General features: G+C 41.2%; 1 protein-coding gene across 5 annotated transcripts in view; it reads right to left on the reverse strand.

The window, feature by feature from the left end:
• The window catches only part of ANK3 (ankyrin 3), a 524,774-nt gene that overhangs the window by 84,810 nt on the left and 424,261 nt on the right, over nt 1-15,703 (reverse strand). For 4 of the 5 annotated variants that reach the window (XM_060108669.1, XM_060108681.1, XM_060108662.1 and 1 more), the window contains one exon: nt 11,134-11,236. In XM_060108669.1, the coding sequence (XP_059964652.1) occupies nt 11,134-11,236 (103 nt within the window). The remainder of the gene's footprint in view (nt 1-11,133; nt 11,237-15,703) is intronic. The other variant, XM_060108675.1, reaches the window with a different exon arrangement.

Consider the following 15,703-nt stretch of genomic DNA (forward strand, 5'->3'; position numbering starts at 1 on the left):
ATATTTGTCCCAGTTTTTCTTTTTTTCCATAGAGTTTTGCAGAGGCTTATGGGCAGGCCTAGCAATTTTAATAACCTAAATACAGACAAATAAAGTGCTCTTCCTACAATGCATCCACTGAAACACAAAAATAAGGCACTTCATCTGAGCCTATGATTTTTGTGTGTGTGTGTGGTACGCAGGCCTCTCACTGCAGTGGCCTCTCCCGTTGCGGAGCAAAGGCTCCGGACGCGCAGGCTCAGTGGCCATGGCTCACGGGCCCAGCCGCTCCGCGGCATGTGGGATCCTCCCAGACCAGGGCACGAACCCGCGTCCCCTGCATCGGCAGGCGGACTCCCAACCACTGCACCACCAGGGAAGCCCGCCTATGATTTTTATAGAGATGAAGTGGTAGCTTCATTTGCAAGCTACCTGTCTCTGAACAATTTTTTCTACAGACTAATGTTTACTTAAAACAGAAACGTGCTGTTTGAACTGCCCACTTATTTTAGTCAACAATATGAATTTCAAGATGTTGTGACATGTCATTGTACCTGGTACCATGGTACCAGGAAAAGCTCTTCTTCTGTTTGGTTACTGAACCAATAGACATTTAAAATGATAAACAGGTCACTACGTGTGATGATGGTTAAAAAAGATGAACTAGAGATGGCTCTTAAACTTCCCACAGCAGGTAGGGGTGCTCCCAGGGCTTAATGGAAAAGATTGGCTTTAGAGCTGAGTCACAGACTTGGATGTGAAAACTGCCTTTGCCATTTGTGAATAGAGAGCACTTCTTTCCCACTCCTAAGTTTTCCATTTTAGAAAGGCAACTCAATTGTGTCACTGTGGGCCTCGCCCTGTCCCTTTATATTCAGGAAATGTGATTTCTTTATCTAAGTGGTAGATTTGGGAAAGGTAGCTGGGAAGGCTCCTCTCAGATCCAGTTTTCACTCTCATGGGCCTGAGCTTGGTCACAGAAGGCAGACATCCCCGCTCTGCTCCCCTAAACAGACCTCCGTGAGGGGGCTGCCTGCCCTGGGTCGCTGATGCTGGCCACTGGGTAGGGGGTCTGCTCACTTCAGGGGTTCAGTTACCAGGCCCACTTGGCTCAGACATGCAGCCAGCCCTCAACCTGGCCTCCATCAGGAATAAAGGAGGTATTTTGCCTTTGACTGTTCTTTTTCTTTATTTATTAAAAGCCCCCTTGGAGATGCCCCAACATTACTTACTGCTTTTATGATCCTTAGAATGTCTCTTAACTTTTCTCAGTCTCAGTTTCCTCCTTTTCAAATTGATGATTGGTTGATAGGAAGATTAAATGCGAATGTACACCAGAAATCTGGCACCAAGGCCAGGGCTGGCAGGCTGTGGTCGTTTCTACTTTTCAAAGGATTTTCAAAGGACATATGTATAATCGCTTCATTTTTCTTTTCTTTTTTTTTTTCAGTTGCTCCTACTTTTCAAAGGACTTTTATTTATGTGAGCTCATTTGTTAAAATCTGAGAACTTGTGGAGAAAGCAGAGCAAAAACAAACATATTCCAGGGCCAGCACTGGTCCTTTACAGTTACATACACAGGATGCCTATGTGAAGTCAACACAGCCCATTCAGTTGGAAGAACGTAACTTCTACATGCCTAAGTCTTATTTATTGACTCAAAAACATTTACATTTCTAGCTTAACAGCAATACTGTAACCTACTCTGTCAACTCAATGTCAGGGACCATCCTAGGCCTTACATTACTTTGTTCTTTGACTCTTCAGGACGGAGTAGCCTTGGGAGATAATATACCATTTTACAAATGAGGAAACTGAAGTTCAGAGAGAGACTTGAAAAATGTGACAACACAAAGTCAACACCCAGTGCTGCATGGCTTTAGTAGGACCCTGTGTTAAGGAAAAGTTCACACTGACTTAAGAAGACCTTTTACTCCCAAGTCAAAAATGATTATGATTATGAATAAGCACATCATTTTTCATCTTGGAAGTGATATCAAGGATACTATTAAAATCAAAATGCACATTACTCAATAGCGTCCAAAGGCTGACTAATGATATCACTGTCTCCAAGAGGTTCACACTTTCCCAAAATAGTTTCTCACGGGCCCTGTTCATCAGAGAAAAGAGGAGAGCAAGTACACACTGGCCTCACCCATGAGGACACACCCAAATGCCCAGGACTGGAAATAAACGTCCAGGCACAGAAGAAAAGAGGTAGAAGGCAAGAAAGTACTTGCAAAGAAAAGAAAAAGAAATCCAGTTAATTCCCACATCAGCTAATGCTCCAGGCTGCTGACTGTCAACCTCCAGTGCTGGATGACACCAGTTAAGGTCCCTGTCTGTCTGCTTGGCCACCCCTGGCAGAAGGTGGTCCTGCAGATGAACGGGTGGTCTTGATATTGCTAATGTTGCCGGCCCCAGGTAAAACTCACAGCAACGGGTCACACGGAGAATGAAGTGCATCTAATCTGAAAAACTGTAAACATGATCTAGTTGGGAAACAGCTGGATGATGGAACCAGACTGGGAGCCCAGGAGAGCAAAGGCTTCTCAAAGTCAATACCCGGCACTTGGTGGCTTTAGTAGTTATCCTCGTCAAGGATAACTGGAGCCTGTGGCCACACATCGGATAGGGCCAGGGCAGGGGGACCCATGTGGGTGTCAGATCCCCTAGACAGAGAACAGATGGTTGGGTTTGAGGTGGGCTGCATCACTTCATAGCCCAGTGACTGGCAGGTCCAAACACCTCACTGAAAAAAACCTCATTCCTGCATGTGAGTAATGGGTGGATGTTAACTGCCCCAAGTAATAGGAAAGTGATGTGAAAATTCTAAATTGCTATGCAAACAGAATCACAGATAATAATAATAATCTTGATACTCCCAGATGTGTTATAACTGAATTTATTTCTTAAATTTATATAACACTGCGGCCCCGTATACAGCTTTTTAGGTTGGCATATGTTTTATCAGAGTATAGGGAGTAGCCTGCTGGATTAACAAATAATAGTGGCCTTTTGGCCATGACAAAATACTTGTCTAAACACTGACTCTTCCAGCTGAATATGCCTCACTCAGGCCTGCCATACTTTGCTTATGAGAGTGGCATTGCAGCCTAGGGCAGCAGCAGAATGGGTTCAAGCAGCCATCAGACCTAAGTTTTATTCTCAGCTGTACCAGCAAATGCCACCTAATGTGACAATGGACAAGTAAAACACTCAGCCCCAGGCTCTTTGTCTGTGAAGTGGTGCTGATAATACCTAGTCCATAAGGTGGTTGAAAGCACAGAGTGAGATGATCCGTTTAATAAAATGTACGGCAGGTGCTGCCCTGAGTATTATAATTATTATGATCTACGGCAGATACTGAGTGAAATGGCAAACTGCTGCTGAAATAGACAGTAGGTCTGTCTGGACATCTGCCACAACTATCTGTAAATGTTCTTTGAAGAAATGGATTTCATCTTAAAAGAAAAAAAAGTCTAATTCATAGTAACAGAGAATAGAATGGTGGTTACCATAGGCTGGGGGGGTGGAGGAAAAGAGGAGATATGGATCAAAGGGGACAAACTTTCAGTTATAAGATGAAGACATTCTGGAAACCTGATGCACGGCATGGTGACTGCAATGAATAAAAATGTATTATATACTTGAAATTTGCTAAGAGAGTAGATCTCAAGTATTCTCACTACACCCCCCAAAATGATAATTATAGGAGGTGACTGATGTGTTAATTAGCTTGACCGTGGACATAATTTCACAATGAAGACATATTTCAAAACATCATGTATACCTTAAATTCCATAAAAGAAAACCTCATTCAAGCAGCAAAATAAAATACAAATTAAGAGCTTCCTAAAGCAGGTCTTTTTTTTTCCTAAAGTATTTCTTTTCTTGAAATCAACGCTTATTACCTCCAAGACTTATTTGAGACCAGAATACAAACCAAAATGAAGTTGCGTTCTGGAGATTTCCAAATCGGATTGGTTTCGAGATAATTTAGCTACTAACTTCAACAAGAGAAGGTGAATCAAGGTCAGCATAGAAGCTGAGAACGTTAACACATCAACATCCGGCTCAAGACATCTACATGAACTGTACTGCCTTAAGTTACAACACAAACCTCTCTGCCTTAAAAAAAAAAAAAAAATCTGTAATCTTACTGACCAATCTGTGAGAGGTGTTGAGTGGATCACCTAAGTAATGCTGGCAAGGCACCTTGAAGAGGAAAAAGCAGGATATTAAATATCACTAGTCAAAGGTGCTTATCTTCCAAGGGACTATCTCTAGAAAATCTTTAATTCCAGGCTGGTGACCTTCTGCCACCATGCACATTTCTGAGAGCCCTTTAGAAATTAGCTTCAAAGAAAGAAATAGGAAAGTTAATCTGCCGATGGAGGGGGAAGGGGGCAGGCAGGGGTGGAACGGGGTTGGCAGGGACAGGAGGAAGGATTATTAGCATAACCAGCCTTTTGGGTTGTTCATTCTTCTCCTTTTCTATTACTGAGATCATGGGAAAGGGCGGGTCTTGAAAAAATAAACATGAATTTCTCCCAAAGAACTCTCCAATTTGCACGTTCCTTGCTAATATACCAAGTATTAGTACACAGCACAATATGTAACTAGATATACATGAGATCATCCTTAGCCTGCCAAAAGACCAAGTCCAACCCAAAGGATCTGGAATCCTAGACTGGGAGATAAATGCGAAGAGTTAGCGGGTGGACGATGTAACAGCCACTTCCAGGTACAGGGAGGCTATCAAGAGGCCCCCACTACTGGCTCCAGAATGATCTCCACTGTTACCCAACAGCCAGTGCAACTGTTTACACACGAGTTTAGTTACACCTTCCAAACTGGTAACCATTGGAAGCCCCGCGACTAGTCCCCTTAGGCACAAACCACGTGGGCGAATCTGTTCTGAAAAGGGAAGTCTGCAAGGTGAAAGCAACCTAATGAGAGAGGGATAGGGCCCCGCAGCTGCCCCGTTTCTCTCTTTTTGTAGACACATGGCATGTATGTCAACAGAACTGAAAGGCAATGGAAAATCCTCATTCCTTAGTGATCAACTGGTAAAGAATGCCTTTCTAGACATTTTTGCTGGGAAACACCCAGGTTGCTAGCTATTAAATCACAGCTCTTTTAAAAAATATATTATTTTTCTTTATTCTTTTTTTTTTTTTTGAGCTGTGCCACACAGCTTGTGGGATCTTAGTTCCCTGACCAGGGATCAAACCTGGGAGCCCAGCAGTGGAAGTGTGTAGTTCTAACCACTGGACTGCCAGGGAGTTCCCTCATTTTCTTTTTATTTAGTTAAAATTAGATTTATTCCTAGAGAGAAAGCATAAACTAACAGAATCTCAAGGTTGAACTGTACTTTGAGATTCTAGAAGACTTTCTACATTGCCCTTGATAGGTGGTTGTTCAGGCCAGGTTTGACCACCACCAAGAGCAAGCATATTAGTGAGGACAGAAGCCCAAATTAAACTGGCTTAAGACACCCCAGGGGTGGGGGCAGGTTGAGATTAATGTACTGGTTTATATAGTGGGAAAGTCTGAGTGGTGCAACTTCAGGCATGGCTGCATCCAGCCACGGCTAAAAAGATGGTAGGGATTCTTCGTCTTCATGCTCCATCCCCAGGAGCTTTGGGTTTACATCACCTTTACAGCTTAGCAACCCCAAAGGCTAGACAAAATCTCATTAGACTGGCTGAGATTTTATATTTCACCTCAATGTAATCACTATAACCCAGGACAAGGAATCCTCTGAATGGCCAGATTTGAGGCCCATCCTTGGGGAAGAGGAGAGGGAGGGATTCAGCCTACACCAGGTGTAGGGGTTTGAGCATCAGATCCTGTCACTGCCACCTAAAGAAAGTGGGATGGGTGTCTGCAGGTGAAAATCCATGTCCCTAAGTGATTTCTCTCTTCTCCCATCTTTGAATAACTGCCAGAAATCATACTGAATTAAATGTTTCTGCCCACAGTACACATCCCAATGACATGTGGGGTCATTCAAGGGAAGTGTAATTAACTGGGTAGCCTGCACAGTATTTTTAGAGCACTATTACACCTTCTACTTCATATTTATGTAAAGGCCAACTATTTCCATTCCTTTCAAGATGGCTTCTATGCCATACTTTTTAGTATAATAATTTTCTCCATAATTTTCATAACTTGCTGCTGAATATAAGCTGTAACTGTTGTTAGTTCTTTTTCAAGCACATTCAATAAGAACTTAGAATTAGAAACAGCATAATGAAGAACATGTGTCTAAATATAATCTTTCATGCTAAAAAAAGGGATACAGAGGATGGCACCGCCCCATGTTAAGAATACTAACAAGTCTGAGATCCCAGAGGGCAGACTGTGAAATTCTCCGCTGGCTCCCTTCTCACACTGAATGATGCAGATAGAGAGTGGAGTGGTGTGAAAACATACATGTATAACTGAGTCACGCTGCTGTACAGAAGACATTAACACAACATTCGAAAGCAACTATACTTCAATAAATTTTTTAAAAAAAAGGAGGCAAAAAGGAGGCAACCTAGAGCCATATGGCCAGTGATTCTGCCACTCACCAGCTGTGTCCCCTGGGGTGAGTTACTTCAGCTGTCTGTACCTCAGTTTCTTCATCTTTTTAATGGAGCAGAGAAATGATCTCATAGGGGTTTTTGTGCAATGTAAATGAGTTCATTCTAAACTATTCAGTACTAATTCTAAAACACTTAGAATAGTGCCTGGCACATAGTAGGAGCTGTTTTCAGCACCATCACCACAAGCACCACCACCTTATCTCCTGATGCCATGGCATCTAATGAACAGTATTCCATTTATGTCACGGGGACTGGCTGACCTGGATCATAACACGGCAATTACAAGAGCCATACCAGACAGTTGCTTTCAATAGTTATGTCAGAAGAAATGAAAGAACCTGTCTATTATACTCATCCTCGACAACCAGGCTTCAGTTGAGAGTAAACCCTGTTCTTTATTACCTCCTGTTGGGAAAGGAATGTTTCTTAGAGCAACAAATGTTACTCTAAGACATCCTGACACACACTAATCTCAGCTTATAAAACAAATACATTAGATGTTGACTGACCAATATACAAAAAGATCCCAGCCATAGTTGCTTTCAGGCAGTGGTTCCTAACTAAAGGTGCATCCCAGTATCATCTGTGGAACTTTGAAAAACACATGTGCCCGAGAACCCAGCCAGGGAGACTCCAATTCGGTACACATCTTAATCTCCAAAGAGCCACTTGGTAATTCCAATGTGTGCCCTCAACTAAGAACTCTGAGCAGGAATCAGGGGCTTTCAACTCTGGGTGCATTTAAAAATCGCATGACAAGGCCCCCCAGGGCCCCGGAATGAGGAACTGAACAATCATGTCCTTAAAGGTTCTCCGGGTGATTCTTGGGAGCAATCGGGGCTGAGTGTTACTGCCTTAAATAATAAAACCTTCTGACAAATGCAAGACATGATTAATTTACATACACACTTTCAGAAGCATATCTACAGGTGATTCTTTTTTTTTTTTTTTTTTTTTTTTCGGTATGCAGGCCTCTCACTGTTGTGGCCTCTCCCGTTGCGGAGCACAGGCTCCGGACGCGCTGGCTCAGCAGCCATGGCTCACGGGCCCAGCCGCTCCGCGGCATGTGGGATCTTCCCGGACCGGGGCACTAACCCGTGTCCCCTGCATCGGCAGGCGGACTCTCAACCACTGCGCCACCAGGGAAGCCCTCTACAGGTGATTCTTGATTACAAGGTAAGGGGAAGGTAAAGGAAAACAGAGTTCATGGATAATCCAGTATCACAGTACAAACATGTCAACTCTTGATATCCATGGGGGAATTAAGTAGTTTACAAACTAATCATGACTACGGCCCAGCAAGGAATGGGGATGGGCTTCCTTCTCTCAGCCTTACTCCCCAGCTCTGGCCTCCACACCTCTGGCCTCCACACCGGCCTTCAAACCAGCACAGGTTCTTAGGAACATGGGGGTGGCAGGCCTAACCACCCTGGACCTCAACTGTACTTTAACTGTGGTTAATGTGCAAACGGATTAATCAGCAGCAGAATAATAAAGAGGCAACTATGCTTTGTATGCATGAACTCTACTCTTGTTAAAAAAAAAAAAAAACTCACGCTAAGTTAATTTTTATTCATTTTTCACCTTTCCTTGTCAAAGCAACTTTAACTGGCCAATGACAAGGCAGTTTTAAATCAGACAGTAAGTCATATATCATTGCTAAATTTAGGAATTCTAAATATTTCAGATTTCTTGCATGCTTTCAGACAAAATCAATACTGAGGACAAACTCCGTTTTGAAATTTATCCATGCAGATTTTGAGACATGATAGACATCAACTAATAATTTTTTGTCACCTAATTCTAACGTAAGGTGTTTAAATGCACTTCTGAAGTAAATGCTTCTCATGAGTCATGCCCAGTGTAACTAGACTCTTCCCTCTTAAAGCCTCTCTTTTGAGGAATTAGCCTTTTCTCTCTCTTCTATGATAAATGAGACATGGGATGAAATAAGTTAATACACCTCTTTCAGAATTTGTTTTCCCCTTTCCTCCAAGTTTTTATTTTATTTTAATTTAATTTAATTTTATACAAAATAAAAACATTGAAAAAGCTGTATAAGGAATATTCATATACTCTCAACCTAGATTCAACAATTAACATTTGGCCATATTTGATTTTTTTCTCTCACTCCATGCATATGCTTTTGGTTGAACCATCTGAAAATAAATAGCTGACAAAGATTACTTCATTCCTGAAAACTTCAGCATGCATACCCCTGGAAGAGAGATATTCCCTGTATAGTTTCAATACTATTATCACTGTTCGGAAAATGAACAATAATTTCCTAACAGTATAGCTTGTACATTTTCAAATGCCCCCAACTGTCCCTAAAATGTCTTTATGATATTCATATCTTTTTTACCAAGTCTCCAGTGAATTTATCATGGAGTCATGTGATGTGCTCATTAAACGTGCTCGTTCCATGAGAAATGCCTGTCAGACCACGGATTCTCTGTGGCCATTAAAGAAAGCAGCTTCCTGCTTCTGTAGTTATCAACTTAAGATTTATCTGTAAAGCTTTCAAGGTGTCCTAAGCTCTCCTTTCTTCTGACTGGCCTACAGAGGGTTTGTGATGTCCACAGAGGTATTTTTGAAATTGGAGCAGGAACAAACTATACAAAAGAACATCAGTTTTACCTCAAATGTTCTCTCTAGCCTTCATTTCTTTTCACGAATCCTTCATTCTGAGTAAATGTTGCCCCGCCATTCTACCTGAGTAAGTAGGTCTCGGCAGTCGCTAACAGGTAATGGTGTGAGAACGCTCAGAAGCCTGTTTGTAGCCTTGTAGCATCACAAGCATTTATATTTTACTTTAAGGTTGAGGTGCAGAAATTGAGAGGCTGTGTAACTATGGTGGTAAAAGTGGTGGAGATGGCGGTGCAGGTGACGGTGGCAGTGGAGGTGAGGTGATAATGGTGGTGGCGGCCTCCATTTCAGGCCCTTTTGCCCCGCCAACAAGTATATATTTAGAAATATAAACCCTAATTAGGGTCAGCTGACAATTTGCTACTCCATTACATAATAGCAAAATGTTCAAGGAATCTCCTTTTACTTGCAATTTTGTAAGTTTTGTGGGGTTCCCTTAGAGCACAGAGAATTTCACGTATTTCTACACTTTTAAGTGTTAGCAATATATCCACGAACATTTCATTTCAATTGGGAACATAAAGAGATCAGGGTCACCCAACTAGGATAATGACCACAGCCAACAAAGCAGAGAGTTCTTCAGAAAATCTCAACCAATACCTGGGCAACACTTTACACCCAAGAACTTAGCGTCATCATTTGAGATAAGTGCTCTCTCTGGTGCTAACGCCCATTTAAACCATGGCATGTACCTATAATCATTCTACAAAGGGTGTTTTTTTGACCAAACACTGAAGAGTCACTGCAGTCAGCTCTGTAAGACCTGCTTGCTAAGAATGTTCCAGAGAGTATAAAGCACTAACATACGTATTGTAGGTCCTTATGAAGTACAACGTACATCTGTGTGTCTGGAAGTCGGCACCTCCAGACAGATGGGAACCCTCAAGGTGTGACGACCCACAGCTTAACCTCTAACTTGGTGATGATAAGTGTCCATCACTTATTCATCTGCCCCAATGTACCTTCATTATGTAGTGAATCAACAAGTCCAGCATAATTTCACCATTTACATTATTTAAATATTACAGGCCACCTTCAAAATTAGTTTTATGGTCCAGTTTCATCCATCACCAGCTCCTGACCGTGCACATTTAACATCAGGTATTGTGTGAATCTAGAATAATGACCCATCCTGAGCCCCTACGCAGCAGGACTCTGTTACTGAGTCTTCCTGTAATAAACCAGTATCTATTCAACTGCAGTTAACGGAAAGAAGAAATTGCATAAACACCAAATGAACCTAGCAGGTTTTCTAGTAGAAAGCAAAATACTGGCACGCCTTGAGAAGGCCCATCCCAGGCAGCTTTGAAGCTAAGGGAGCAAAAACATGACCAATCTAATCTTTAACTTGCTAAAAACAATTTCAGCAAATTCCAACACGCATACATAGTTTGTTGAGCAAAACCTAACCTTCCTGTGGATAATGTCAGCAACTTTAGCTACCAGTTATTATTACCTCTCTTTTATTTACTTATTTATATGTTTATTTATTTTATTTATTTATTTTTGGCCTCGCTGCATGGCTTGTGGGATCTTAGTTCCCTGGCCAGGGGCTGAACCTGGGCCCTCAGCAGTGAGAGTGTGGAGTCCTAACCACTGGACCGCCAGGGAATTCCCTTAACTCTCTTTTTTAAAAACTGCAAGATTTGGCCAAGAAATGAGAAAGGTATCCATGCCTTTCCTAGAACTTTTCTAAGTTCCTCTTTGTGGGATGAGATTGATATGCAGAAGAGAGGGATATTTCGATTTATGGTACAATTGATTTTTTCTTTAACTGGCAGTACAGGAAGACTTACAAATGCAAAACCAAACATGCAGAAACAGAGTTTTTGTCATGCAACGAAGAACGTGATTCCATCATACAAATGAAAGTTTAAGGACGGAAGAAGATTTGACAAAGAACGCATACCTGCTCTTTGGATGGCACCAGGAGTTCTTCAATCGTCATGCTGTCCCGCGCGAAGGAGCTTCTGTTCAAGGTGTAAGACCTATCCGAACTGAAGGAGCGGAGGCTGTTGTAGTTACAGTTAACCATTCAAGAGTGGGAGATGACGATGAGATGGATAAAAGAACGTTAATGCATGCAACTTTAAGAACAGGCAAGATGGCCAAAAACATCAACAAAAGTCGTTCTTGAAAAGACATCATCAAAAATAAAATCCCTTATACTTTAGGAAATCTCTTAAGCTTAGACAACCTCATGATCAGGTTTTGTTTAAAATTAGGTGAGTTGGTGCTCAATCTCTGAGAAGGTGAAATGTGTGAAAACTTGGACATTTCACTATGACAGTCAAACCAACATGACTCCAGATGACTGCAGATAATTTGATAACTAGAGAGATTTTTCTTGGTTAAGATCTTCTTTTAGAGTCTCCTCCCTTTCTGGTCCATATTTGTCTATCTCGCACTACTGAATGGAATGATGGTGCTGTAAATGTATCCGTTAATAAGGCTTTGGGAACTAGATGTGGATTTAACCTATCGAGAGCTCTGGTTTATAGTGGCTTCTCATGGAAAACATGAAGAAGGAAGGAGGGTTATGAATACACCTTACATTATCTTCTTTGCTACCTTTCTGGCCTGGAAAAATTCAAATTCCATGTATGGTTATCTTGTCTTTCCTTACTGTACGCTTTTTCTCTTTGCTTCTTCTCTTCTCCTTTCTAGCCTCTCTCAAATCCTCTACACAGCCTTTGAACTTCCCAGAATGCAGAACTCCTGACGTCCTGAAGTGCCATTCACCACCTTGACCTCTAAACTAAATACCAAGAGGGCTTGGGGGATGGGCAAAATGGGTGAAGGTGGTCAAAACGTATAAACTTCCAGTTATAAAATGTGAATACTTCACATTTAGTTACTTGCTTATTTTCATTTTCTCAAATTACATTTTATTTTATATGACTTCCAGTTATAAGTCCTGAGGATTTACTGTACAGCATGCTGACCATCGTTTATAATACCGTTTTGTATGTTTGAAAGTTGCTAAGAGAGATTTTTTTTTTTTTGGCCGTGCCACGCAGCATGTGGGATCTTAGTTCCCCGACCAGGGATCGAACCCGTGGCCCCTGCAGTGGAAGTGCAGAGTCTCAACCACTGGACCGCCAGGGAATTCCCGAGAGTAAATCTTAAAAGTTCTCATCATAATAATAATAAAAAAAAGTGTAATTATGCATGGTGATGAATGTTAACTAGACTTATTGTGATGACAGTTTTGCAATATATATGTATATTGAATCATTATGTTATATACCTGAAACTAACATAATGTTATATGTCAATTATATCTCAACTTAAAAAAAAAAGAGACCAATAGAGTCAGGGACCCTGGTAACCCTGCATATATCCACAAAGGGCACACAGGCAGGCTGGAATGGCAGCTCATCTGAGCCTTGGCGGAACCCCTGTGATCCTTCAGAAACAAAGAGGATGGAGGCTGGTGAAGAGCTGCTCCGAGGCCATCTTCCACTTGCCTCCCTACCAGGTAGGCTGTCGTGAGGTAGCTTTTCACTGCCTCCCATTTTGAAAGAGGTCTGAGGCTTCCTGCCGTGCCCTCCTTGGAAGAGATCGGACTGGAATTGGCTCCTGAGCAATGGGGCAGCCCACAGCTAGCGTGGTAGACATACAGCCCCTTTGGTTTTGGTGTCATCCTTTCTGGTGTGGAAGACAAGGGCCACGGGAAGTTAGCCCCGCCTAGGAAGTAATAAACTGTCTGAATTTAAACGTGGCTGCTCGAATCTTTACCAGCAGAATCTGGCAGACTTTGGCCTGGCTGTGCCTTTCTCTGTGCTTGACAGGGGAACGAGCAAAGGAGAGGTAACTGAGGAATGATGCTGTGCTTGCACAAAATGATTCCTTCCCCCACTGCCTATATTAAAGGCATACATGGATATATTTTAGATACACCAAAGAGTATCCAAAAGTGGGGATTTTTATATCAAGATACAGAGGACCCCAAATGACAGGCATAATTCTAAGTGTCTACACAAGTGGCTAGGTCCATGCTTCTAGGATGAGAGCCTTACTTTCTCCAAAATAACCATCATTCTACAGAGTCATTATTTGGTGTATTCAGTAAATACTTACGAAGTGACTATTATGAGAGGGACACAATATCAGAAAATGGATATAGAAGCAAAAAAAAAAAAAAAAAAAGAGCATTATCCCTGCATACAGCTTACCCAGTAAGCCATGTGACTCTGACCTCTTGCACCATTGGGCCTCCAGTGCCCAATCATATATGACCTATCACTCTTTTTTTTTTCCTGTTTTTGTTGCAAACTTTTGTTACTCCTGTTTCTAGCCCCATCCCTTCTCTCAGATGCAATGTAAGCTTCCTAAAAGCAGGAATTCTCTTTCTACTTTCTAACTCAACACTATCCAACAGAACTTTCTTTTCCAACAGAATGATGGACACGTACTCAATCTGCACTGTCCAATATACTGAGCACCTGAAGTGCGGCTAGTGTGACGGAAGAACTGCAGTTAATTTTATTTAATTTTAATTCATTTTAATTTAAGTAATCCTATGTGCCTGGCAGCTAGACCATTAGATAGTGCAACTTCTACATACTTATAGCAAGACTCCATTTTGCCCCCGTGATGTGATTTGAGAGGCACAGGAAGTTCTACACTCTGCATCAGATATTCGTTTCTTTAAATTTTGGTTACCATGGCATATGGTAATAATGGTGGTATGTGAGAACGGTTTTTGTATTGTATATGTGAACAAACACAAATTTTTTTTTAATGATGACACATTCATTTTAACTTTAGTTTTTAAACGTATCTAAGATGTGTTTTTTTATAAAAAAAAAACATCCTTTCTTTCTTTTAACTTACGTAGGAGTGCCAACGAAAGAACAGAGCCTAGAATTGGGAGCTACCAATGGAAAAGTCTAAAGATGTCCTCATTTTACATAATGTCATTTGACATAATTCCTACTCCTGACTAATTTACATTAGGCAGATGGAGCCGATTAACAGCATCAAGCTGCACTCTAAATCCTTAATATACTGAAGTATTGATACTTTCAGCTACTAAAATGAGAGATTATTTGCATGGGGGTCTGGAAGGCATTCAATTGTTTTTCACTGAGGTCAACGATATTATTTGCAGCCATCAGTATACCCTAAGTGTTAAACGGAGGAAATGTTAGAAAAACACATGCTTCAGATTTCTGAAGTTATACTAAAGTACCTAGCACAACTCAGAACAGCACCCGGCAAACAAACAGCCCTTCCAATCAAGACTTTTCCTTTAAACCCAGTGCAATTTCTCCAGTTACTTCATGCACTATACAACTTTGTTAAGGGAAATAAATTCCTCACGTATTCAGTCAACTTTGCATAAGTACACATTACTTGTCATACATTTAGTTACTTGCTTATTTTCTCAAATCACAAAAGCGATTTTCTAAAGCTGAGCAGAGAAATAAAAAAGAAAAAGCACATGGCAGCACAGCATAGCACAGCACAATGCTGAAGAAAATAAAGATGAGAAAATGAGTCAAGGAAGGGCAGAGAAACACTGTCAAGGTGCCGTATCGTCTTACCTGATCTTGGGACTATTTTAAAGTATTTTTAGAAAAAACAGAAGAAGTAGAAAGCAAAAAAATCAGACAGGGAAAAAAGAAAAAAAAATGTTATGGTTGAATGAGTTACACATTTAATGTATTCCTTTCTAAATGTTACACTCAGAATATTATACTTGGTAACAGTTTAACAGTACTTTAAAAAACATATTGGCTTTATAGATAATTTGCCTCTGAGCATAACATCAGTTGCCAATGTAAAAAAATGAGTTACGTATAATAGCAACAAATAATAATGGTGCAATCCAAACTAGAAGTATGAAAGCCTCAGAAATGTCTTGTGAAAAATTTATAAGAGACAATATACTGGTTTCAACTCTCACTGGAGGTCAGCTGCTACAATTCCCTATATACAAATGATTGAGTCATGAAATGTAGCTTTTATATATTATCTGAGGAAGAGAATCAGCTAGTTATTGGATTACAAAAGCTCTTAAATCTCTAAATAGACTTTTCCCTTGAGGTCCCTTAAGATTCTGTAATATTTTCAGTTGTAACTTGTTATCTGTGATTACCTGAAATAAGACTTGTTTTTAAAAACTTATTTGCCCCTTCTTATTAATGACACCTGCTACAATAAGATTTTAAGGCCTTTTATAAATATATATATATATATATATATAAAAAGCCAAAATTCTAATAAGTTACATGAGGCTACAAATTCTATTAAACAAAAAAAGATGGGCCTCCCTGGTGGCGCAAGTGGTTGAGAGTCCGCCTGCCGGTGCAGGGGATACGGGTTCGTGCCCCGGTCTGGGAGGATCCCATGTGCCGCGGAGCGGCTGGGCCCGTGAGCCATGGCCGCTGGGCCTGCGCGTCCGGAGCCTGTGCTCCGCAACGGGGGAGGCCACAACGGTGAGAGGCCCGCATACCGCAAAAAAAAAAAAA

This window comes from Mesoplodon densirostris, chromosome 1, assembly GCF_025265405.1.
Source record: "Mesoplodon densirostris isolate mMesDen1 chromosome 1, mMesDen1 primary haplotype, whole genome shotgun sequence".
Taxonomy (NCBI): Eukaryota; Metazoa; Chordata; class Mammalia; order Artiodactyla; family Ziphiidae; genus Mesoplodon; species Mesoplodon densirostris.